Source organism: Ylistrum balloti, unplaced genomic scaffold (assembly GCF_031769215.1).
Source record: "Ylistrum balloti isolate Yb309-2 unplaced genomic scaffold, AGI_CSIRO_Ybal_v1 Utg370332, whole genome shotgun sequence".
Lineage (NCBI taxonomy): Eukaryota > Metazoa > Mollusca > Bivalvia > Pectinida > Pectinidae > Ylistrum > Ylistrum balloti.
The window spans coordinates 671,308-696,047 of NW_026782241.1; the positions used below are offsets into that span (position 1 = coordinate 671,308).

Below are 24,740 nucleotides of genomic sequence, written 5' to 3' on the forward strand. Positions count from 1 at the left end.
AATCAATCTATGTCACATCAATAGTAGTGTTGCCAGAATCTTGAACAAACTATAGTGGCATGTAACAATAACCACAACAAGAGATTCCAGAGAGATCTAATGACATCCATTATTGTGTGATCTCAATAGGTTCCTTATCAGATTTTTCACCTTTTTTTCTCTTTTCCAGCATTCTCAAAATGAAATTTTCATAACTAGTCAATCAGTCCCAAAATGAACAGTGTACAACTATATATCGACCAAAGGAAGCCAGTATATGAAATTTGAAAATGATCGATCTAGAACTTTTCCAGAAAAAGCATCACAAGATTTATGTAGGGATGGACAGTTGACCACAGAGCAATGTGGACAGCCCACCATCTGATGAAGGTTTAACACACTCTTCCTAGCTTGTTGTATTTCTCAAGTTGAGCTTAACATGGAATAAACAAGTTTTCAAGAATTTATACTCGTTATTAGCTTCACCTGTGATCATTTTTACCTGTGCTACCTGTATTAATAACAACTCATCTGTAATCAGTGCTGATAATGCAATATGAGCCCTTGAATTTGGAGGTAGACTTTCAAATATTTAGTACAGTATACATTTGCCTATCTGTTTCTAGTCAGTTGTAACTAATTACAGTCCATCAGCAGAGCATTTAAAACATTTCATTTGCATTAAGATTACATTTTATATGTGCATATAATATATTGTACAGCGTATATCATATTGTTAATGTTGTCTTAATATCAAGTTTTATACAGGCTGTATATATTATATTAATGTATGTTTAAGACTGTTTGTACATGTTAAATATTTTTGTTATAAAGTCTTTCCTATAGATTCTACGTTGTTTGGATGAAACAATGTAATAAAGATAATAGACTTGTATACATGTATATACAAGTTAAAAGTATTTTAAATTAGTATCTTTAAGCTCTTGAATTTCTGTTGCCTAATGTTACATTATAGATTGGAAAACATTAAATAAGTTTTATTCTAATTTAAAAATGAAGTAAAACATCAAATTATTGTGAAGAAATTTATTGATTTTCTCATAATAAAAGCACAAAACTGATTAAAATACTGGCAGTTTAGTAAACATATACAATCATTGTACGTAATAAACATAATATACGTTTGCGTCTATTTAACAAAAACATAAACATGCAACTAAAGACGAGTAAATATTATCTATATATACATGTATATAGGAAGCCATGAATACAATAAAAAATAATATGACCAGATTTCCACTATCTCTAATAATAAAAAAGATTGCAAAGATAGATGATTTCATTGGGTATAAAGCAGAAAGGTCTATATCTACCTGGTAGGTATAAAGATGTACACAAAATCTTAATTATCATAACTTTTCAGCAAAACCTTTGCAATATCAATTAAACAGTACTTAAATCATAGTACACAGAGAAGAAAGAATAGAAAAAAAATCCATTGTTACTTATTAGCTTTTTGTCCAGTTGTTGTCTTGTTGACCTTGGAATGATCTGAGCAATCTTTTGTTATTCAAGAAAAAAAAATCCTACACAACCATAGATTATTGTCACAATAAACAGAAATTTTCAGTTAATACATAAACAAAACAGATTCTGTTTTTATCTAACAACCCCTGTCAACTATGTTATTGAATACCAACTAAATTATCTAAATTACAGAAAGGATATGTTGACAAAAAAAAAATTAAAAATATGATCAAAATTTGCAATGACCACTAAATATATATATTTAAGGACTAGTAACATGCAAAAACATTATCAGTGACTAGATTATGGAAGAATATACAACAGTCAGTCTTACTGCTTGACGAGTTGGTGACGTAAGATCGATCTGTATATTAGTATATACATCATCAGCAATGTGAACCACATCTCATTAACACTTTGATCTTGTATTTGACAAGCAAGGATCCTGACATACCTTATTTGGTATTCTTTAAATGTATGTGACACAAATCAAATGGCACTACACCTGTATTTCACACCATCATTTTCAAAGATTCAAAAAGTGAACGAAAAGTAATGATAACCGAGCATCATATGATAAATAAACGCATAGCACTTTGATTACATAATTTAACCTTATATAAAATATTCTGAGGACATATCTTTTTTTCCTGAACAATTTGATTATCTACCAGTATTTCAAAACTAACATCAGTACTTGTAAGCCAGTCAAAAATTTATATCATTAATTTAAAGTTCTAGCTTGAATCTGAACACATCGATAACAGACATGAAGTTTGTAAAAAATTTTAGGAACAATTTTAGTATACACAAAAGAATTTTATAAAAAATCTGATTTCGAATTTACTAAAGAATTAAATTATTCTTCAATGCCTAAACCGTAATCATTAAATAATCAAAGCAGACCAAAATAGTCTTTGAATAAATAGATGTCATCACAAAGAATCTCCACTTCCAAATTTATAGCATTAAAGTTCCACTTCTCATAAAAAACTAAGATAGTTCCCACACCCATGTCATCATCTAGGACAACTAGACATTGTTCTACTAATTTGATCATGCCCAATTTATATATAAAAACTTGAATTCTGCACCTTATTCGGATACTCGTTTGAAATAATTTTAATGATGATGTGATGTTTTTTAGTTCATGATAGTATCATTGATTTCCTATCATCATGACAACAGGTCTTGACCCTCACTGTTTCAAACTGTGTTGGAATTCGAATGGGAAAGTGCATTTTCAAGTAACAAATTTAATTTCACATGATCTTTGTTTTTATATTGTATTTGAGAGATTCTTTTGAGAGTCTTAATTTTCTGTTACCTGCAAACTTAATTTCCATATGTACTCAAGTCATTGTAATAAACACTTATGTTTTATAGAAAATCGTTTATTCTCCAGTCATCTTGAATCTAAAAATCCTCTTACTTTTCATTACAGTGGCATAATAATTTTATGTGAAAATCAAACTACCAATTATTGTTGGTGCATTAAAATCATTCTCCAGGTCTATGGAAGACATTAAGAGGAAAACATTTAATCAAATCATTTCTGAACTTATCTGGACATTTTGTTATAAAAATCACACAACCAAACATGTACAAGTCACCAATGTTTCTCTTAATAATCCATTGTAAAATTACAAAAAAGATTGTGACTATCTTTGACTTTAAATATGAAGTATTTTATAAACAGCTTGAATGTAAAACCTCATTTAAATAAAACTTTATTTGTGTAACCACATATTGAAATTGTAAAATACACAATTTTAAACTGCTTATTTCGAGTCAAATACTTAAAATGGAGAAAAAAAAAAAAAAATTCTGATTAATTTTATGTTCTTTCATTCTGACTCTCAAAAACAACTCCGTCACAAGAAACAAATACAAAATCTAAGCAAAACCTCTATATTTATTTTTGACCTAGAAATCATAGTGACCAAATCCTAGTTCAGAGACTAGACTCAAACAATGCATATGTATGCTATTGCTTTGCTACATAAAATTAACATACCAGAATTTAAAATAAAATAATGCATGTGTAGTATTAAATAAAAATGACAAAAGGCAAAGAAATAACACCTGATTAAAATCTACTAAAATATAAGTAGGATATATACTTGTATATTGATGTAAAGGAAATTTTTACAACCTTGAAAATTAATATTACGTAATATATAAACAGAAGTAAATGGTAAACATCATGAGGACAAATACAACAGTAATGCTGAAACAAACTTAAATCTTTGTACAAGAGACAAGATGGAAGTAGGACAAAAATAAATCCACAACCAAGTACGTAAACGTTTTAACAATTGCATGTACATATATATATATAAACATTATTTATATTGGCAAGAATATTCATAACTAAATCCTTCTTTTCTCAATCAGCAGATCTTGGGTAGGGGTTGATTAAAAAAAGGTATCCCAAAAGAAATCCCAAATAAATTTTGGTCTGAAAAAAAAAAAAAAAAAAAACGAAAAGTTTTACAAATTTACATCAATACTTAAGAAAACCTTCCAAAAAACCATTTTACACGAGATTACATTTCCTTCTTTAGCTTTGCCACTGGCCGTGAGAATCCCTAATGTAGCAATATACAACTGTACACAGTTTTAATTATTACTTTTCAGTGATTGAACAATGGCTGCAGTGTAACTAACAATGACACAGCCATGGCAGCAAAAATTTTATCAAGCTTAAAGAAATGAGAATTATCTCCCTTTAAAATTGATCTCCTATTTCCATGGGAAGACAAATCTAGCAGGCTTGTTTGGCAAATGGATCAATTTTTTTTTTTTTTTAATTTTCTATTGCATTGGTGATCAGCCATCAATGAGACTTTAAATACAAAGTAATGTCCCTAAACATGAAATAGCAACATTCATATACATTATCAGATGTACAACAACAGCCAATACTTTAAGAATTCCAACTGAGTTGTACCAAGACACAGCATTTATATGCCCTATAAAAATATGCATTGGTATAATTGGTATTGAATATGTTTTTTGTAAAGTGTACATAGTATGACATATAAAATAAGAAAATTTACACTGTAAAAAATTCTTAATCAATCTTTCAATTTTCAATCACTTGAAATGTAATGCATAAATATCTGATTAGCATTATACACCCGAATACACTTTGTAGCTGTGACTAAGGGATTCAGAATGCATCCAGCATTCTGGCACTATTAGCTACTTTCTAACAAAAATGGTTGAAATAGAAACTCCATTATGTGTGTGTAGAGTAGACTTTGGAAAGACCAATACTTCTCCTAAAATAGCTACAGTTAAAATGTAATTAAGATAACAGTATTAAGTGTGAGGTGAGTCAGATTAGGTTTAAAATAGAAAATTACACCATAGGAAAATCAGTGATAACACTAATTTCATTTACTTTTAAGGAAATCAGAGTTTCCTAAAATATTTCATTTTCAATATATATGTACTTGTTGAACTTAAGTTAGAATTATCATCTTTTTATACATGTACATAGCTAATGTTAAACTATTGAGTGTTAACTAGAAATTAGAATATTCAGGTAAACAATATGTTACTGGTACTTTAGATTTCATGGCTACTGTCTTCAAAAGTATACCTTAGAGTTAAGAAATTAACCTGAAAAACTGTTCCTGGCAATAATGTTAAAGAGGAATTTATATGATTTTTAATAATATGTGTTAAACCGATTATACTCGCCAGCATAATTGCTTTCATGTGGTGTTTGTTAAAAAAAAAACAATACATGACAATATAGTAAACAATATTCAAAGGAACTTATTTCCCTATACAATATTTGGCAATATTTGACTTTTTGGAATTTGTATTAACCGGTGTGTATGATGATCAAGAGGTAAATTCATTTGTCTACTTTAACATTAGTACAGAATTTTATTCAGGTAAATGGATTTCCTAGATAAAACACCACATAAAATATGCATAATATGACTGGCACAAGTCAGGACTTCTACTGTCAACAAAATATAGACTTTAACAGACGTTTTGAATATGACCAAGGTCACTCTTCATGAATTTGTACATATATGCTAGGGCATACAAGGGCTCTAACCATGAATACTTAATTTGTGGACTCTGATTATGATGAATAGAATCTTAAAATTCTGAAAAGAAAACATTCCAAATAATTCTTAAAAGCAGTTAACAGTTTAGACTAATCAAAAAACAATTTTGGTAAGCTTTATAATCTATATAAGATTGTACTACTTAAATTCACAAAGCCACACACACATATATATTCAGTTACTTATATAATTTCACATGTTCAGCATTTAGATAAGCAACAAATTACTTTTGCATATTATAAATTCTCATGTAAATATCATGATACATCAGCCTTATCAACCATATACTGTATCTTTCCTGTAAAAAGTCCATGAGGACAACGCATATAACCCAAACTTCAATAAGGAGGTGGGCTTATTACAGGATACAGATATAGCTTTAATGGGCATTTCAATCTATTGAAGCTGCAGTATATGTGGGTGGGCTTATTACCAGACACAGGCTTATTGCTGTATATGATACAAGGAAACAAGTCACAAGTGTGGCTGGTGATTAATTAATAATAAAATTTTAGTCAAAACAATCCATTTCACTGCCACCTACTCAAGTCTACATGGATGGTAGAAACCCCGACACTCTAATTTAGAGTGTTGGTACAGTCAATGTCTTTATGTAAGTATATCAGTATAGAATATACATCCCAACACTCCTATACAAGCTGATTCATGTATTAACTGGTACATACACTCCTTGGAGCCTACACCACACCTTCTCAGTTTCTTCCAATCAATTCTCACTTTTGAAGTCTGAAGTGTTTTTTGGAAGGAAAGGATGCAACAGATTGCTAACCTATACACCACTGTTACTTGAAGATATAATGGTACAGTCCAAAAAAGTTGTATTTTTCAAGGGAATAAAGCAAAGCTGGACATTGTGGAGGAATTGATTAGATTTACAAAGGTACATCAAATGAGAATTTTGGCTCTGCATATCCATCCGTTCCATATTCTCGCTTTTTTTCTTCAGACAATTTTGGTGTCTCGGGTTTTGATTCCCAGAAATGAACAATTTCCTGGTTGGATGGGCATGATTTGCGGAAGGTATCATTTGCATAAGCATTTTTAAGATATTTCCAAAGTCCAACCATATCTGCAGGGATGTCGAAATCCTTGAAAGCTTTTGCTGCAACACGGATATGTTGCAGCTTTGGAAGCATTATGCAATCCAGGTGTTTCAGTTCATCGCCACACAGGTAAAGACAATCTACACCCTCCAGGTAATCATTAATAGCCTGTAATTCCTTAAGGAGATTCTCTGGCCCATGGCTCACCTGCTTAATGTAAAACGAAAACTTCGAGAAGATATCTAAGCACACGCTATGAGCAAGCATGTTGTCGTATCTCAAACTTGGGTATGGGAAGTTTTCGTCAAGGTATTGTACAATCTCATCATTATCAGACAAGATTTCATCGCCATGTTTTAAGACAGGAAGTCGGTTTGCAAATTTCTTAAACTCTGCTGGTGGGCGGGCCATGTTGATGGTGATGACATCAAAAGTGAGCTCTCCTGCTTTCCCCTTCCTGTCCAAAATCATGTAGAAGCGCTGGCAGTTTAAACAGGCTCCTAAACATTCTCCATCCTTTCCAGCACGAATATACAGCTCCACATGGTTAGTAGGCATGCTGTTTTGGCTATCTCCGTTTACACTCATGATGTTTGTGCAGAAATAAACATTAACAAGTCAAAATTTTGTTGTGTAACACCTGTCAAAAGCAGGTGTATTCTTTCCAAAATTCCACAACTGAAAAGTTTCAATCAAATCTTCTCCGATAGGAATTTGGGATCCTGATTCCCCTTACTTAATCACTGTTCACTCAGATCCACGTATACTGCTGTGAAGCAAATATCCACAGAAATGCATAAACTAATGCCACAGAACTTGAATATCCAATTCACTTAGATGCTTTGAATTCAGCTGAATCACTCAGATGCTTGGATGACTCTACTTGTTAGATCTGCATGGACTATGGAGTTATGGACCAACCTGAAAGAAGAAAGATGGGGTTAGTTTCAGAAAGTGATTGTAGATCGGCTTTCTTTCTTTTTAAATTTGTTGTCAGCTGATTCAGTAAACAATAAGGTGACCTATAACCAGTGATGACAGAAAAAAGATTGAAATGTGTATGAGAAAGTCTGGCTTTTTCACTACAGTGAAATAAAGATCAGAAAGGGTTGATAATGATTTTTCCTTCCAAAACTTATGACCTGGGGCTTAACTTAATGACTGATCTAATATAAAAGCAGAGTCATCCATGCAAGCTGTGCACATATTTTCACAACCAGAAACAACATTGCCCTCGGCCATGTCAACCACTGTTTTACTTCCTTCGCCTTTATATGTGTCAGTTTTGTCACATATATAGTAATACAGTACAACAGATGGACACATCAACAAAGAATACATGTACAGGATAGAACCCGATCTAATTGATGACAAAGAATCTTGAAGCAGACCAATGAAATTGGAGATCCCTATTGTGAAAAATTTATGAGAAATGACATTCAGGATTAGTAGTGACCATCAAAACATGTAATATACAATATGTTTATACCATTTGAAAACACTATCGCACATGTAAATGTACAAGAATACTGTACAGTATCTTGTCTACTGAAAGAGATTCATAAACAAGTAGTACCCAGCCCCTATCGAGACCTGCAATGTGTATGGGGGTTTAACATATACAAAATCTTCATTAGGATGGTGAGCTTATACATGATCTATCATTTGTTATCATAGGATAAGGAAGAAGTACATGGAGCATTTGTCAACATTTTTACAGCATGACTGGGCGGGCTTCGTGCCAGACCTTGGTTTCTGTCAGATAAATAATACGCTAAAACTTTTTAGTAATTGTAGCCATTTTATTGGCAAGTTTAAGTATCAAGATAAACAACATGCATATTCTATTCTGATTAGTTTGTTCCAGTAAAACATTTTCAGAGAAATTTCAACACTTTGTTACATAATATAATGTCCCTGTGTAATTGAAAATGAAAAAAAAATAAAGAAATAAAAAAGTTGGTCTCTCAGAACTGAAAATTGTTTTCTTGAAAATAGATCTTTTATCTTTATATCCAAACCATGTTGAAGCACAAAAATCTACACAAAACACACAAATAAAGCAATCTGCACTTCTGAAAATTCATGAAATGGTTTCATTGCCTCACCTTCTAGTTGTATATCTCCCGGTTTTGTCTCCAAAATATCACTGTGGAAACTCAAATAAGGAAATACACTGAAAACCATAAATCACGAACGAAAGATTTCATTGATACATCCCCATCATAAAGATATAAAGAGTTGGCTAGCACACAAGCCTCAGAAATTTACTGTTGAAAGTCAGATATGTCCATAAAATGATCTCTTATCATATACATTGTACACAATTCAGCTGACCTGAATTCCTATCTGTCAAAGGCAAATCACAGGTAAGTCGCAGGTAAGATGAGAGAGAATTTTACGAGTAAGATTACGCATAATTAGGAAAAGGCCTTAGGGGATCATGACCTTTATGAGCCTGATACATAGTAGGACGAGTGATGATCCATCAAAATATTTACAGGAAGAATCATCAATGAGAAAGATGTCAGGCTACCTGTAGTACGACGAAGAAATATCACGGGATATGATTTTAATGATTTCTTTGTATTATGGATGTGTGGCATGTATATTACCTTAGCATACCAAACTACATAATTAATTACGCATATCAAGTCAATATTCAGATAGTTCAGACAGAAGAAATGAGGTCTTTATGTACAAATGGCATAAGATACACATATTTTCATTCAAAGTCCCATATTTTGAAACAGTGACCATAAGCTCTCTGAATTGCTATTCTTGTGAAAGAGAGCCTGACAATTACCTGTTAATTTGACAGGTCATGACAAAAAATGTTGCTGTTGTAATTACCTTCACACATTGACGATTAAAAACTAACACTATTTTTCCCTCATTATGATTTTTTCCTTAAAGAAGCTGTTATACAAGTTTGATATTAAGTTCATAAGAGCACATAACACTTTATTTCACCATCTATGACAAATAAGTTTCTTTTTTAGAAAAATGGCTTCTGTGAAACCAAACCTGAATTCCAGATGTAAAATCATATAGCTTAAAAGCAGTAACTGTTGTTCTATATCACATTCTTAAATTCTTTATTCTGTTTCAATCATTTCACCTTGAATCTCATTATCATTGTAGCTGCCTGCACTCCACTGATGACTTCTGTTACAGAGGATGCTAAAGAAGTTTCCTCTTGAACATCTACCTGATTTCAAAGTTCAACAGAAGGGACCTTATTGTCCGCTAGGTAAACTTTAAACAGAGATTTCGGTGAAACCTGTTACGGCTAATCTTATATTATTTCCTTTCTCAAATGATGCATCTTACAAACACGCAGAAATTGATTTTATGTACACCTCTTTGTCATACTGCAGCAGAACTTGTTTCCTTTACTAGACTGTAAATATATAACAGTGCAGACAAACTGTGGAGTTCTGGCTGGTTTGGTTTTCTCTGATCGATATGTCACTAGACCAATAAGTAGAGATTTTTACACTAGGTTTATACATTGGCAGAATCTCAAAAATGACAATAATATTTTTTTTCCTACTGAACTGATTTGAAGAATTATGACAAATATTACATTTTTAACATTAAGGTTAGCTTTTAAGGATAATAAGTAGTGGAGAATCAAAAGGCGAGAAAATCGTTTGCAAATTCACAACATTAAACTGCAACAGAAACATCTAGAAAATGCAAATAATATTGAGATTTAGAAACACAAGTGCATTAATCATTAAGCAAGAGTATAGACAGATATTTTTCCATAAAGATCTAGAAATACTTGTACCTTATACAAAGGTCTAAAGCTTACAAATCGTACACAACAATGAAACACTGGAACTTAATATATATATATATTAAAGATAACTAATTTTACCAAGACCACTTCATCATTTGTCAGTTGCATCAATCACTAAATAAAAAAATCATGAAACATTCCTACCTTTTTGTTTCATAAAGGTTTAAGATATCTGAATACCAAAAACCAGTACATTGCAAACAGTGTGACAATTCCTTCTGGAAGACATGACTTAATTTTTCGACAATTTACTTTTAGGTCTACAGTAGAGTATTAACTGGTGATGGAAAATTCGACCTCTATCACAGGGTAATATCAATATTGTAAATTCCTAAACATGCTAATTGTGTTAAAGACATCAGCTGTCATTCCAAGAGGCAGTGATTGTTACAATTTTTAAAGTTTTGACTAAAACTTTATTTATCTTTACTACAACAATTATTATTATGTAACTATCAACATGAATCACTCTTGTTGTACCCATGCACAGGGTTGAGACTCCACCCTAGACAAAGTTACCAAAGGTCCTTATATATAACTGTAATGAAAGGGTAGCACAAAATCCTTCTGAGTATGTGACTTTCAAAGGTATACATGAACATTACCTATGTATAATGAAATATGCACCCACATAAAATCACAATCACCATGGATAAAAAAATCGATAAAATTGTTGATTTTAAATCTCAACAACTACATACCTTTAGTTATACACATGTATATTTGGTGGTTAAATAGTGGACACATTTCACCTACTGGGTGTGTAAACCTTTGTGGAAATCTAAGTCTTTTTATAACTGTTAAACGATAAGATAAACTTTCAATATCTGCCAACAATTGATTTTAAATCTCAACAACTACATACCTTTAGCTATACACATGTATATTTGGTGGTTAAATAGTGGACACATTTCACCTACTGGGTGTGTAAACCTTTGTGGAAATCTAAGTCTTTTTATAACTGTTAAACGAGAAGATAAACTTTCAATATCTGATCTACCTGTGTATCAGGTACATATGCCAACAATTCTACACAGCATTGACAAATACTAATACACTGGGGTGTTTCAGAAGATGGGGATGGGTGGTTGTGTGCGTGTGGAGGAAGGGTGGGGTATTAATCAGTGTTAACAATAAACTATAATTGAATGCATATTCTAACATTACATCAATACCTATCATGTGTGCAGTTACCAATATACATTTTAACATCTATTGAATTTACAATGTGTGGGTGGGTGTGTTTCAATGCAAGACTTCTATTGTTGGATAATATGACACATGTTTCAATTTTTTTCCCCTCAAATTCTGATCAATCAAACAAAAATACAGATTGCGAAAAAATTATGATCATCACATTTTTGGAGCCTTTGACATCAGAAAATATTTTGACTTTCTTTTTTTATGTCAAATTCACTTTATAGCCCCAATATGCACAACTTTCACTTAAAAAGCAATGAGGATGTGTAATATATAATCTATTTATAGTCAAATTAAACTTATCTGAGAAATACTCAAGATGTTATCATGTGCTGGTATTTATATAAATAAAAGCTGTTGATATTCGCTATTTGTAAACATGTCTCCATTTACGATCTTTGCCGAACCAGAGTTGGAAAAAATCTCTCAAACATTTCCGTGAGAGGTCAGTATATACTATAAACACGATTACGCCCTATTCATATACACAGCGAGCCCTCAAATGACTATACACCTGCATTCTACTTGTGACATGACATTATATAAAACATGCAGCATGTGCAACATCACAATTTACCGGTAAATGCACGTCCTACACCTGTACATTTCAGTATGCAGTATGGTCAAGTGGTTTTTTTCTTCACAACAGTCTTCTGAACTTCCTAAACATTGATATGTGTTAAGTGTGACCAACGCTTATTAATTCTTGTTTGTTTTGATATCCCCATGAAGAGTTTCTAATAGATATTACTCAGCTTAAGTATGTTTTAATCTTATCTTTGTATAATTACAAAGTTTTCTAAGAAATTTTCTGAAGATCATGAATTTGCCAAATGATGTGTATATTTGGGTATTAAGGTAGAACTTCGGCAAGACATACATAATGCTGATGATGTTATGATATTATTCCATGGAAAAAGCTGATTATTGGGATCCTGTAGCTGTTCCTCCATTGTACAATCATTGGACATGGGCCAGACTTCTCTACATCACTGTTACAGATCTAGAGCCACAAGCAGTCCACACACAAGTACATCATCCTGTCAAGTTAGTGACTACATACCCCTACACACCACACCTGTTTGTACTTTGCACTATATTTTCTAATCAACTTAGCATATAGAGGGACACAGATACAGTAATGAAGTTTTAACAATTATATAAGAATATCTCACATTTCTTCTTTTACTGACAAGATTTCTCTCTGGGTCAGCTCTCAGTCCTAGAAGCAGCAAGCACAGAGGGCTATTACATATAACATCTGACTCAAAATTAAGGATGCCACATGTCAAAGTATACTTCAGCATCATTTCTTGTTAAGTCTTCCTGACTAATAGACTACAGAGATTTTTACTGCTCTGGGATAGGGCATTCTTGCTTTATTTTGGGCCCCCGTCATGTCACCAAGGAGAAACAGACTTATTGCTGTATATATATATGGTATTTGTATACAAACAAGTCCCATCTACCTGGGTACAACTTTACTTTACAGCAAGTTACCTGTCCTAGGATATAACTTGTTACTTGCAGTGCTTATATGGTAATTTGTATAATATTACAAGATCATTATCATTAACAGACTTCACTTTAAAATTAGATTTTGTGACTTTTGTTAATTTCATCTACCTTTCTTATTTCTACATCTTTATTAACAAAAGATTATAATTATTCTTGACGCTGGACTTTACACAGAAAAAGTTAAAGAGAAGGTACATGTTGATTATCTCTTTACTTCGGAACTTTTGACTGACTTTAACATTAATAGTGTTGCCACTGATTAATGTGTACATGTGTGTATAATACATTATGTAAAAGTCTGTCAGACTATTACAAAATGTTAAATACTGCAGACGCAAAAATGATGTCAAAATTTTCTTAAATAGAGCGACACAGAACACAAGTCAATTTGAAATTTGAGTCATCTTGTTCTTAGGAGACATTAAACTTTGAAACATCCACGCCTCCTTATGGTCAATCAGATCTCAGAATGCTGTGACACAGATCTACTATAAAATGATCAAGTTTATAGATACTGGAGAATGTTCCCACCTAGAAAGTGTGCGGGTGTTATAATCGGATACACCCCTGTACTATAATGACAGAATCAAGGTGTGGTATATATTATACTCAGTGTGTTGATAAAAATAGAATTTCAGCAGAAAGCCTCAATTTGTCATTTTTATTCACCATTCCTTACCAAAACAATATCATCACCATTGAAAGTTTGTACCTCAAGCAAAATTATCAGTGGGGTTTCAACAATATATAAAGTTTCCAAGAACTGTTTTTATTTGTCCTATGATGGCCTGATAATATTTACATGTACCATATATATCTTATATATCCATTTTTTGTTGTTGTTTTTAATATAGAAGGGTTGGCTGGTTAACATCTTTCAAGTACCATGAGTGATTGAAATTGGGTCCATGCAGTTATATAATTAATAAATGAATAAACATAGGGTCACATCATTGTCATTGCAATTTTGGCATCAATTAATTGGTTTCATCTCCTTAATTAATTCTCTTGATAATTTTCTCCTTAATTGATTAAATTCTTTATAATTTTTTTTAATATTCACCCATTACTATCAAATACTTCATTTTTCTCTCCTTATAACATTTCCATACGACTTCAATAAAAGAAAACACAAGATTTTCTAATCTGCACTTATTCAAGCACTTATTCATTAAGCAAGCATTATGCTGTACTTTACCTTAATTTCATAACATACAGAGATCTGCATTTAAGAAACAATTTATGCATGGGATTACATTTTCAAATTTTTGCCAAAAAAAAAAATTTTTTTGTCATGTGCTTTTTGTGTACACAAGAGGAAAGAGTATCTATCTCATGCAAACATGTTTAAGTCATGAATTAAAAGCTTTTTTGTTGCCAAGACCTGGCGCCCCAGTAATTCCTGCACAAAAATAAATCTAAAAAAAAAATCTGAGACCTCAAAGCAATGAAATTTGACCTTATTATCTGTGTTAGGTTCATCAAGATAAAATATCTTTAAGCAGAAACGTTTATCACAGAGTTACTGTACGTATACCTCCAACAGAACAGTTGTTGAACATTCAGTGTTGTAAAAGCGCAGATTTTCATCTTTAATCCCAAAGTAGAAACTTTTTACGTAATACTTACAAGCTCAAGCGATACCAGAAAAAAACCCAAAAAGTTGATTCTCAGATCACTTTCACCAACATGTTTCAAATAATTAGGGTGCCAAATCAAGACTTTTTAATGTCTCTTAAGGACAACCTTGACAGCACAGGGTGGTCTGTGTGAACCGCAAGCATAAACCAGTTGACCCCAACCCAAACAAGCATTAAAAAATGTATCAACTCTGGAACAGAAGTTCTTTTAATGCCACCAGTAGAAGATTTGAGTGTAACATTTCAATGACTACATGATCACCTTCATCAGACAAATGACCACTGTGGAACATACAAGCACCGACATATGTCGTGTATAAGATGGTAAGGAATTGACCAGTGTTAGAACACTCCACACTGGTCTTTTGTCTGATGGAGGTGACATGTAGTCATCGAAAAGTCATACTCAAATCTTCTAATGGTTTTGTTTTAAGAACTTACTCCACTCCTACCCTCAGGAAGAAATGAACTGAAATGTTCAGCAACTCTATTTTCTTCCAGTACATGACAATTTAGAATTAAAAATTCTGTCTGACATTTTTAAAAAATACATTGCAACCTTCAGCATGCTGATAGTTGTTGACGATGTGTTCAGTGAATCCAACTGAAGGTCAGACATTTCATTTACTTTGTTGACTTTGCAAATGATAATGTCATGTCAGTACAAAACAATGAGGACAAGCAAAGCTATGTTTAACACACTAAACAATGTGGACAAGCAAAGCCATGTTTAACACACTAAACAATGAGCACAAGCTAGGTCATTCTCATGATAAAGCTTTAGAATCTGACAGATCATGCTATGCTGTCCATTTCAGAAAGATGCATAATGAAAACGCCAATTGCAAATAATACTATCTGTAGTATTTTAAGTTACGGTTACAAAAAAATACAATATTACTGCAACAGAGAATGCATCACCTTTCTATTAATATTGAACAACCAGTCAGCTGATTATGAAATTGATTAACTACATCCAAAATATCCAATTTTAACCAGTAATTGATTACGGATTTTAACAGAATCTTTATCATTAGGGTCAGCATCATCCATCACTGATCTGTCTGGTAGGTCAAAATTTGGTGAAATGATGTCATTTTCTGCAAATTATGTGACCTGTTTAAAACAAAACCATCACTGGCTTGCAAGGGCCTGTGTTCAATAAAATTGCTAAAATTCACATCATACCTGTACACAGACTTTGTACCTTCGGTGATGAATCTAACATCTGTATTAATAGTATTCCAATGATAAAGGAATATCAAAAGGACTTAAAGTGAGATCATATTTTCAATACTTAGGATTTTCTTTTGTATTAAACTGCTATTTCATGATTCAAAAAAGTTTGAGTACAGAAGATGTGATGGGTTTTAGTGATATGAGTCAGACTTACCAATCTGCCTACTTCAGAGCAGGCAGATGTTAAATCTTTACAGACAACCAAAATGGTATGATTGGTGGAGATTGTTTGGAATAATTGTGTGTTCATTAATGATTGTACAATAACATATCGGTCTAAAGTACTAGGTTGTTAGGGATATAGCACTGAATGCAATGACTAAACGCAACCTGCACACTGTAAAACACACATATGATATAATATATCAAACAACAACCTTCACCTTAATCTATCAAGCCAACATATCATAAAATCAAAATTTAACTATGCTTATGTTACATCATTGAAATTTGTACATGTTTACACACTAGAATACAGCAGCCTTATAAAACGATATACAACTATTGTGTTGTTGAGTTGTCCAAGTGTATTACACGATACACAAATTCTGTGTTTTTGAGGTGTCAAAGTGTATTCACAGATTATCTTTTCGTGAGCTAACATATTGCTATGCTATTGTTTATATAAGTAAATCCCAATAGACCTAAGACAAAATAGTAGTACAGTAGTACTCACAAACATTAAATTTTGTGGTAAAATACCTGAAATAAAGCAACAATTAATATACCTGTAATATTGTAACATCACATACTTCCATCCTGGTGTCTGGTTTATATCCCAGTCTGGCTGATGTACCAGTGAGGCAGAGTTACATAGGAAAATCACAGGCTGGGACAGTCACAGAGGAATTTAAGTAATGTTTCAGGAAACTAAACTACAGGCTGGGACTGTGATGGAGGAATTTAGGTAGATCCTGTAGTGTTTCAGGAAACTAAACTACAGGCTGGGACTGTGATGGAGGAATTTAGGTAGATCCTGTAGTGTTTCAGGAAACTAAACTACAGGCTGTGAGTGTGAGAGAGGAATTAAGGCAGTGTTCCAAGACACTAAACTACAGGCTTCAATGGTGACAGTTGAACAAACAATGCTTATGTTTCAGGAACTTTAACTACAGGCTGGGACAGCGTTGGAGGGATTATGGTAGTGTTTCAGGAAACTAAATTACAGTATAGGAGTTAGGATTGTGACAGAGAAATTGAGGCAGTATTTCAGGCAATACAGTCACAGTGTAGGACTGTGACAAGAGGAATTGGGAAAGTGTTTCATAAGTCACAGTTTAAGACTACCAGGACTGAGGTATTGAACGTGTCGCTGGTGTGGTCATAGATAATCAAATACAGTAGTATTAAGTTAGGCCTCCAAGGGAACTGATTTTTTTCTATACTGCACATTCCTATAGAGTTATAGGTCTTACACCCAGCTGTTACACTAGAAAACTATACAACTGTTTTCGAAGAAAATCAAAAGCACCCAGATTACGATAAATCACAATTTATGTTAAATGAGAATTAAAAACGCTATTTCACACACCACAGCCTTGTGTGAATATTGATATTTTCTGCATAAAATGTTGAGTGGCTCCCCCAGGGTGTATGGGAACAGGCCTGTTGGTTCTCAAACATCAAGTTATATTAATGTGATCACTACCAGATACCATTTTAACTATTCTCAGTTAACAACATCATTATAATTAACAAGTACTGTATTTCATACAATAAGCACACTTGCCTGATGTTAGCATAACCCAATATTTCTCTAGGGAAAGTAAATTGGTTGTCAAAAATATAACTTCACTACAAATATGATGTTTATGATTGATTTTCATTTTCAATATTTTTTTAACCACTAATTACAAGCAATATCACTGAATCCCCATTTGCTTTTAAATTTAAAATATTTTCAGCTTCTGAAGTTTCAACCCATTTTACATAGAAACCTATAAAATAGTTTTAATATTTAATATGCCTATCAATATCCCTTGTATGTATGCAAAGACAAAGGTCAGGTATAACATGACACTTTACTGGACATGATTTATTAGTCTCAGTCAGTAACAGAGGAAAATGTTTTGTAAGATTTGTAAATAAATTAAAAAACAAATGGGAAAAAGGTTTTAAGCATTTTCTTTATGCTCCCTTCTATAGGTAAATCATGATACATAATTTTATTTATATACATTTGTGTACTGTATATCATGTACATGAATGCCAAAAATATCACAGTATTCTGGGGTCTCCCATATTTGGAACTATTTTGCAGATATGTCGCCTCAATTGAAAGCTTCGCTTGTAGAGAGGCATCTTCAATCTTCTTGCTGCGATGTACTCGATACGGAACTTAATTCCCCCTTACACCGACAAATTCCCCCTTACACCGACAAATTCCCCCTTACACCGAACTATGTACAGTCTCATCAAAATCCACAAAAACATGCTGGATCCAGCCCTAGGAAAGCACAACTCAATAAAACCTCATAAACCTGAAGCTTGATAAAAGCTGAAGAATTCAAAACTTAGTAACATCTGATGAATTCAAAGAGTGCTCTCTGTTGCCACCTCTGAATTTTGCAATGAATATTCTACAGATCATCAAAACGAACCTGTCAACAACTGCAACCTTAAACATTTTACAAATGGCGACTGATTTATATTGTTGTAAATACCATCCTACATAAACATCAGGGATATATCTATACACTTACCTTGCACCAAGTCCACAGTCACTGTTTATGAACAGATACTGTCAAATGAATAAATACAATATCAGACTAACTCAAAATGACAGGCCACGCCCAATAACTTGAGTCTTCACCTCAAATGTTGAGCAGTCACCTGTGATTCCTGGGTTGTGGGGAGGGGTGGAGGTATTGTCAATATAGACCCACAGTTATGGACAATCTTATCAGGCTTTATAAAGGGGCTAGATAGGGCCACACCACATTACAGTAGTCATGCTCCCTGGACTGGCAGTGTCCATGTTCCTATGTCCAGCAGTCTATCTATGGTAAACATATGACCCTGCACATACCTACCAAATACCATAAATATATATCTGCTGACAACAAAGCCCAGTCAGATTGTGCTAAGAAGATATAGGACAGATCATTAAACCAGGAGACAAATTCCACTACTGTAACTTCACAGCAACAACTGACAAGTGCCCAAACCCTTTACCTTCATTTCCCTTACACATTATCTTTTAACCAACAAATTTTACTTGAATGAAGAACTGAAAAAATCTTCAAATATGACTATAAGGGAAATCGGTAATAACCTCTGTCCACATCTATAGTGATCCAAACAAAACTTCAACAAATGCTATTCCATTGTCCTTTAATAAGCCCACTCCAAAATGACTGTTGAAGAATATATGTCAGTGGGCTTGTAGTAGGTAAAATCTTAATTACAATTAAATTAGTGGTCCCTTTAGTCACATAACTGCACTTGTCCAGACAGATGTCCGTATCTCTTAAGATAGTGGTCCCTTTGGGCAGGTGACAACACTAGCATTCTTGTTCAGACAGTGGTCCCTCTACACAAGCAAGAGCATCATGGTTTAGAATGTCCTATTAGAGATAAAGGCCCCTCTAAACAGGTATCAGTAGTCCAGTCCAGACAGGTAAATGCCCCTCTAAAGGTAGAGGTCCCTCCAGACAGATTGTACCTGTGAAGGTAGTAGTGGTCCCTCGAGACAGAAAGTTGGTCTTCATCCAAATCATCCAAATAAATCATAGGGTTATGTAGGTCTACTAAGTTCACTCCTACCTGAGACATGGAAGTAAAAGTTGATCGTGTCCATTTTCCCTGTCTCTAATTTTCTGCAGCAAAAGCACTGAACGACTGGTCATTCCCATCAGATCATATCCCTCAAACTCATAACTGTCGTCATAAAAACATTTCTTCAAACACATCTCGAAATTTTCACAAACATTGATAAAGTTGTCTGACTATCTGCCCTCTTAAAGATGTGCTATAAATTCTCTTTCGCCCTAGGAGAAGTGTGTTCATGACTTCGTAATTTTGGGCATAAAAAAGATGACAAACTAACACCATCTGGTATCAGTCTGAAAAGGAAAAAGACTCCTGACCCAAGTCTTTTCAGTATATTCTGTATTGGTTTTAACTCCAGAATATATTTCATTACTCAAATTGATGGTTTTACAGGGACATAGCTATACTACAAGTGTTCTGGCCCTCTAAATATTTAGGAAAGCATAATTTAATTTCTGAAACTAAAATTACAGAAAGTTACAAGTCCACTGAGTGTACTGTAGCCACATGTTTTCATTGTCATTGGTCAACATTTAAAAGTATCTAGGGAAGGAGGAGGTGTTGCATTTTACAGACCTCACAAATTACAGGGATCACACATTACACATATCACACATTACACGTATCACACATTACAGGTATCACACATTACACATATAAATTACACGTGTCATTGCATGTTTCATTACATGTGTCACACATTACTTGTATCACACATTGCATGCATCGCACAAAGTAATACAGGTATTAAACATCACTGTTAAAGTAAGAGTTGCCCCATTAGACTTTGTAGTTATAACCTTAATTTACAATGTTAGATAAAAATTTAAATCCAAAACATTGGACCGAAAGTCCAGGGTTCAATTCCTTTTAAAATACAGAAGGTTGCCTTGATAAATCAACTTGTTTCACAAATTTCCCATCATAATCTCCAAAAATCAGAACCAATTAACACAAAAAATGGGAAACAAATTACAAGAACTCCTACATAGAAGATGCAAGCACACTACATGAGAATGGTTACTGTTAATGTGATTGACTGCCTCGGGAAATTGTCTACACAAGAATCAATATGGAAACCATAGATTGACATGGCTCTAGCCAGCCAAAGTCTGTAAACATCAGCACTACAAAACACAACGTCCCGGATCTATTCCTAGCAAATAATGGCAAATCTAAATGTATACAACTACATAATTATCTTCATCATACAACAGTTCAAATATCGAAAAGTTGACAAATGTTATTAACACAATCTTATTTATCTCATAAAAAAATAAAATGTAACATTCTGTTAACATTTATTTTGTACATGTAGCCAGTTGTTTGTTATAATATTTTCCATTCTTGTATTACAAAAATTTCAAAATATTTTTACCAGATCTTTCATATTTTTACCAGTAAATAAGACTCTATCATGCTATGACCAGTACTATACTATAATATTTTTTACTTTTAAGAGTGAAGGTTCAGTGTATACATATATAAGGAGAGTGTTTGAAAACTTAAAAAAATCTTGAATTTTGCCATTGTGTGGTTTTTAACTATCTTTCAAGGGTAACAGAAAGCAGTGTTTATGCATGACAGTTTGCCACATATACTATGCAAAAGTATCATATTTTTAACATGATTGTAGTTAAATGTGACTACATGTGTACACCAGTTCAACATTTTTCTTAATATGAGTAGGCATGTTTTCAGCAGTACCATCAATTCAACGATATATTTGCGACCACCAACCTTAGACCAGTGATTCCAAGTGATAATGACCTCTTCTTGTAAAATTGACAGGGTTTGCTCGCACAAACTTGGGGATCTCAGTTACACGTTTTAACATGTCAAGTTGGGTATGTGTACAACTTGTATATCATCATATGTGTTAAAAACAGATTTATTATTCCAAACAGTTCACCTTTCAGAATTATGATAAGAACACCGACAGGCTTTATCAGGAACTAGAGATATCAAGAAACACCCACACTTCAATGAAACCCACACTTCAGTTTCTATATCTGAAGAACATACAATTCTTCAATGGGTTGACTTTTTAACACTAGCTACACAACTATTCTAAGACTTGTAGAATCAATTTTTTTTAGATCTGTCATTCTTTAGTTCATTAGATATACTGTAATCTAGTTACCCTGACAAGTTATGATAATTTGAGTCAAATATCATCCAAGCTAATATACATTGAATATTTACTGTATTTCAAATCAGCAAATGATAACTTCACACATTTCTACTGAACTCAGCATCTGTAATACAAACAATAAAATAATATATTATTGCCGATATTCAGTGATCAATCTACCTGCGAGTTCCAAACAAATGACACATACTTTTCTAAATTGGCCCATAAAATTTGAAAAATATCAAACATTCTATACTAAGAAATCACTGGATATTATGGAGGAATATATCACTGTTATATAATTGTCGGTACAAGGAAAAACAATTAGGCCAAGAAGAAGATACAACTTCATTCTGGATTAATGGAACATAATCACATCAACTTTAATCAAATAAAAACAGGTAAAATGTATAAAGAACTGTATAAAATTACTAATATAAAGTGGTTTATTTATTTGTGTACTCATTTTAAACTACATGTTTTAGTGAAAGACAAATATGGACAGCGCCATGAAAAGGGTTGATATGCACATGGCCATGTTTTGACCCTTTCATCCTTGTTTTAGCTGGTCACAATCTGATATTTCTCTCTGAGAGGTTGGCGCACTATAAGGGTAGTCGGGTAGCGCAGTGGTAATACTCGCCTTTCACATAGGGGTCCTGGGTTCCGCAACGAATGCCCATCCATGTCTTTTTTTTCCTGGGTACTCTGGTTTCCTCCCACATTAAGACCCCTTATATGCTTCCATGCGAGCCAACAAGAATTATTAATATAAACTTGAAGCTTGTTTTGCCATTTATTGCTTTAAGACAAAAAGTTATTCTTGCCTGGTTTGTGATGTCATTATACTTCTTATTTCGATAGGAGGGAAAGTTTTTATGCTTTATACATTTTCTCAAGAAAAAAATGTTTTGAGGAAGAAAACCTGGTTACTATGCAAATTAGGGTGAAGATTAATTAATCTTTATATACCTTGAATACCTCTTCCATTCAATGAAAGATATTCGCTAAAATAGATAAGACTTTCAAAATACTGATATCGAAAACAGACATCTTCTTGCTTATATTTTCATTCATATTTAAATTTCCCCCCGCATTTTTTTCCTTATTAAAGATGGAGCAATTCAAAGACTCCAAATGTAAGGTTGGACGATGTTGTTGGAGCTATATTTCCAAAAACCTGGCATGAATTGTGGTTGTCTTAGAGAATAAAGAAATAAATTGTGGAGACATGAGTATTATATTTAGAAGTAGAGAACACAATTCAATTTACAAGTTGCAGCTCGGGGAAATAATTCAATTGAATTCAATCATTACTTTAAAACTTACGGTTTATCAGTACAGTGCACATAAAATGCAACGCATATACAACAGACACAAACAAATACAAATAATGCAAGCCCACAACGTCCACACATGCACAATCACAGTCCTCAAATCCAGTGACAGTGGGTTTTTTTGGCTCGTTTTGCAGTAAAAAGAAAGGTTGTTTCCCCTCACTGGAATGTGAATTATTTTCCCAAAATGAAGCAAAATCGTAGAATATTTTCACAAATTTGCATAAACGCTACTATATTTCCCAATTTATTGAGGCAAAGACTGTTGTTAAATCAAGGTGGAAAATGCTCAGTGGTTAGGTGTTGGCTTTGTGAGTTCGGTGATTGAAAGTCTGGCCCAAGTTGGATTACTCAAAAATATTTCCATTACCTTGATAATCTTTCCACAAGATATTCTGGTAGAGAGGACCTTATGATTATAAGATTTATTAAGTATGGGTGAACAATTTTACACTTACAAATTCTTATAAACATTGAAATGATACGAACTGAAATCAATAGTGAACGTCGCTCGTGTAACACAAGAGTTAGCTCCCCTGACCATCCTATTTGTCGCAGTATTACTAAATATAGGAGTGACACGACGCGAGAAACCCAGTTGTAACATCCTTAGTGCCCAAATGACATGGCTATGATGGCGGATTGATGTAAAACGTCGACGAAAATTCCGAGAGATGATACAAATGTAGATACCTGTATGATTAACAATGCCGCGGTTTTTGTCTTGTGTATTGTCATCATAATGCGGATTTGTTACAGATTCAATCCAATTCACCGAGAATATTGACAGCTTTTCAATAAAAGGTTGTGTGCTTTTACGATATTTCAACAGTTCACAAACGCTGTTTTTCTTTTAGAGAGAAAAATAGCAAAATATTACAAAGACTTACCCAGTTCGATGCTCATCGTGTCTGTTCATGGGAAGTGAAGGTCAATGCAACGTTTCCTCTCATTGGATAATGGTAACATAATTTAGCCAATCAAAATGAAGCTTACACAAATCTGCAGCAGCAGGTGCCCGCATCATCAACCTTCACACCATTCATCATTTCTGATTTCACTAACTCAAGTAATAGTTAAAAATAACACCCTTCTTCGGAAACCCGTCTTTCGGAGGGGGTTAGTGGTTAATTAGTTACAGGGTTTCCGTCTCCGCGACTATCCCATATCCAGGTATTGTCCCACTGACGAACGTCAGCGTTCTGGCGACGTGTTGGATTAGTGGTCGTGACAGGACACAAATTAGTTTATTGGACTGCGAGTTCACTTGGATAAGGCTGCAAACGGATTCTGTAATTTAGAATTTGTGTGATATTTTGTTTGTGTTTTGTTTATTTTCTGCGAATAAATAGCAACAAGACGTCCTTTATTTATACTTTTCTATCTAGTTTCGCAATGGTTTAGATTTATTCACGGACCTAGATGTAAATCTATCTAACTCAGTGGTATATGTGAGGAAACGTCAAAA

The 24,740-nt window shown here is 33.3% G+C and overlaps 1 protein-coding gene across 4 annotated transcripts in view; it reads right to left on the reverse strand.

The window, feature by feature from the left end:
* LOC132553544 (transcription initiation factor TFIID subunit 10-like) overlaps positions 1-24,198 on the reverse strand; it is a 29,184-nt gene extending 4,986 nt beyond the window's left edge. Inside the window, exons 1-2 of one of the 4 annotated variants that reach the window (XM_060217798.1) lie at positions 24,163-24,186; positions 1,012-7,546 (exon numbers count right to left, since the gene is read on the reverse strand). In XM_060217798.1, the coding sequence (XP_060073781.1) occupies positions 6,455-7,213 (759 nt within the window). In that variant the 5' untranslated portion in view covers positions 7,214-7,546; positions 24,163-24,186 and the 3' untranslated portion in view covers positions 1,012-6,454. Of the gene's footprint in view, positions 1-1,011; positions 7,547-16,758; positions 16,832-24,162 lie in introns of those variants that run through there. The other 3 variants (XM_060217797.1, XM_060217799.1, XM_060217800.1) reach the window with 3 other exon arrangements.
* Positions 24,199-24,740: the final 542 nt, after the last annotated feature.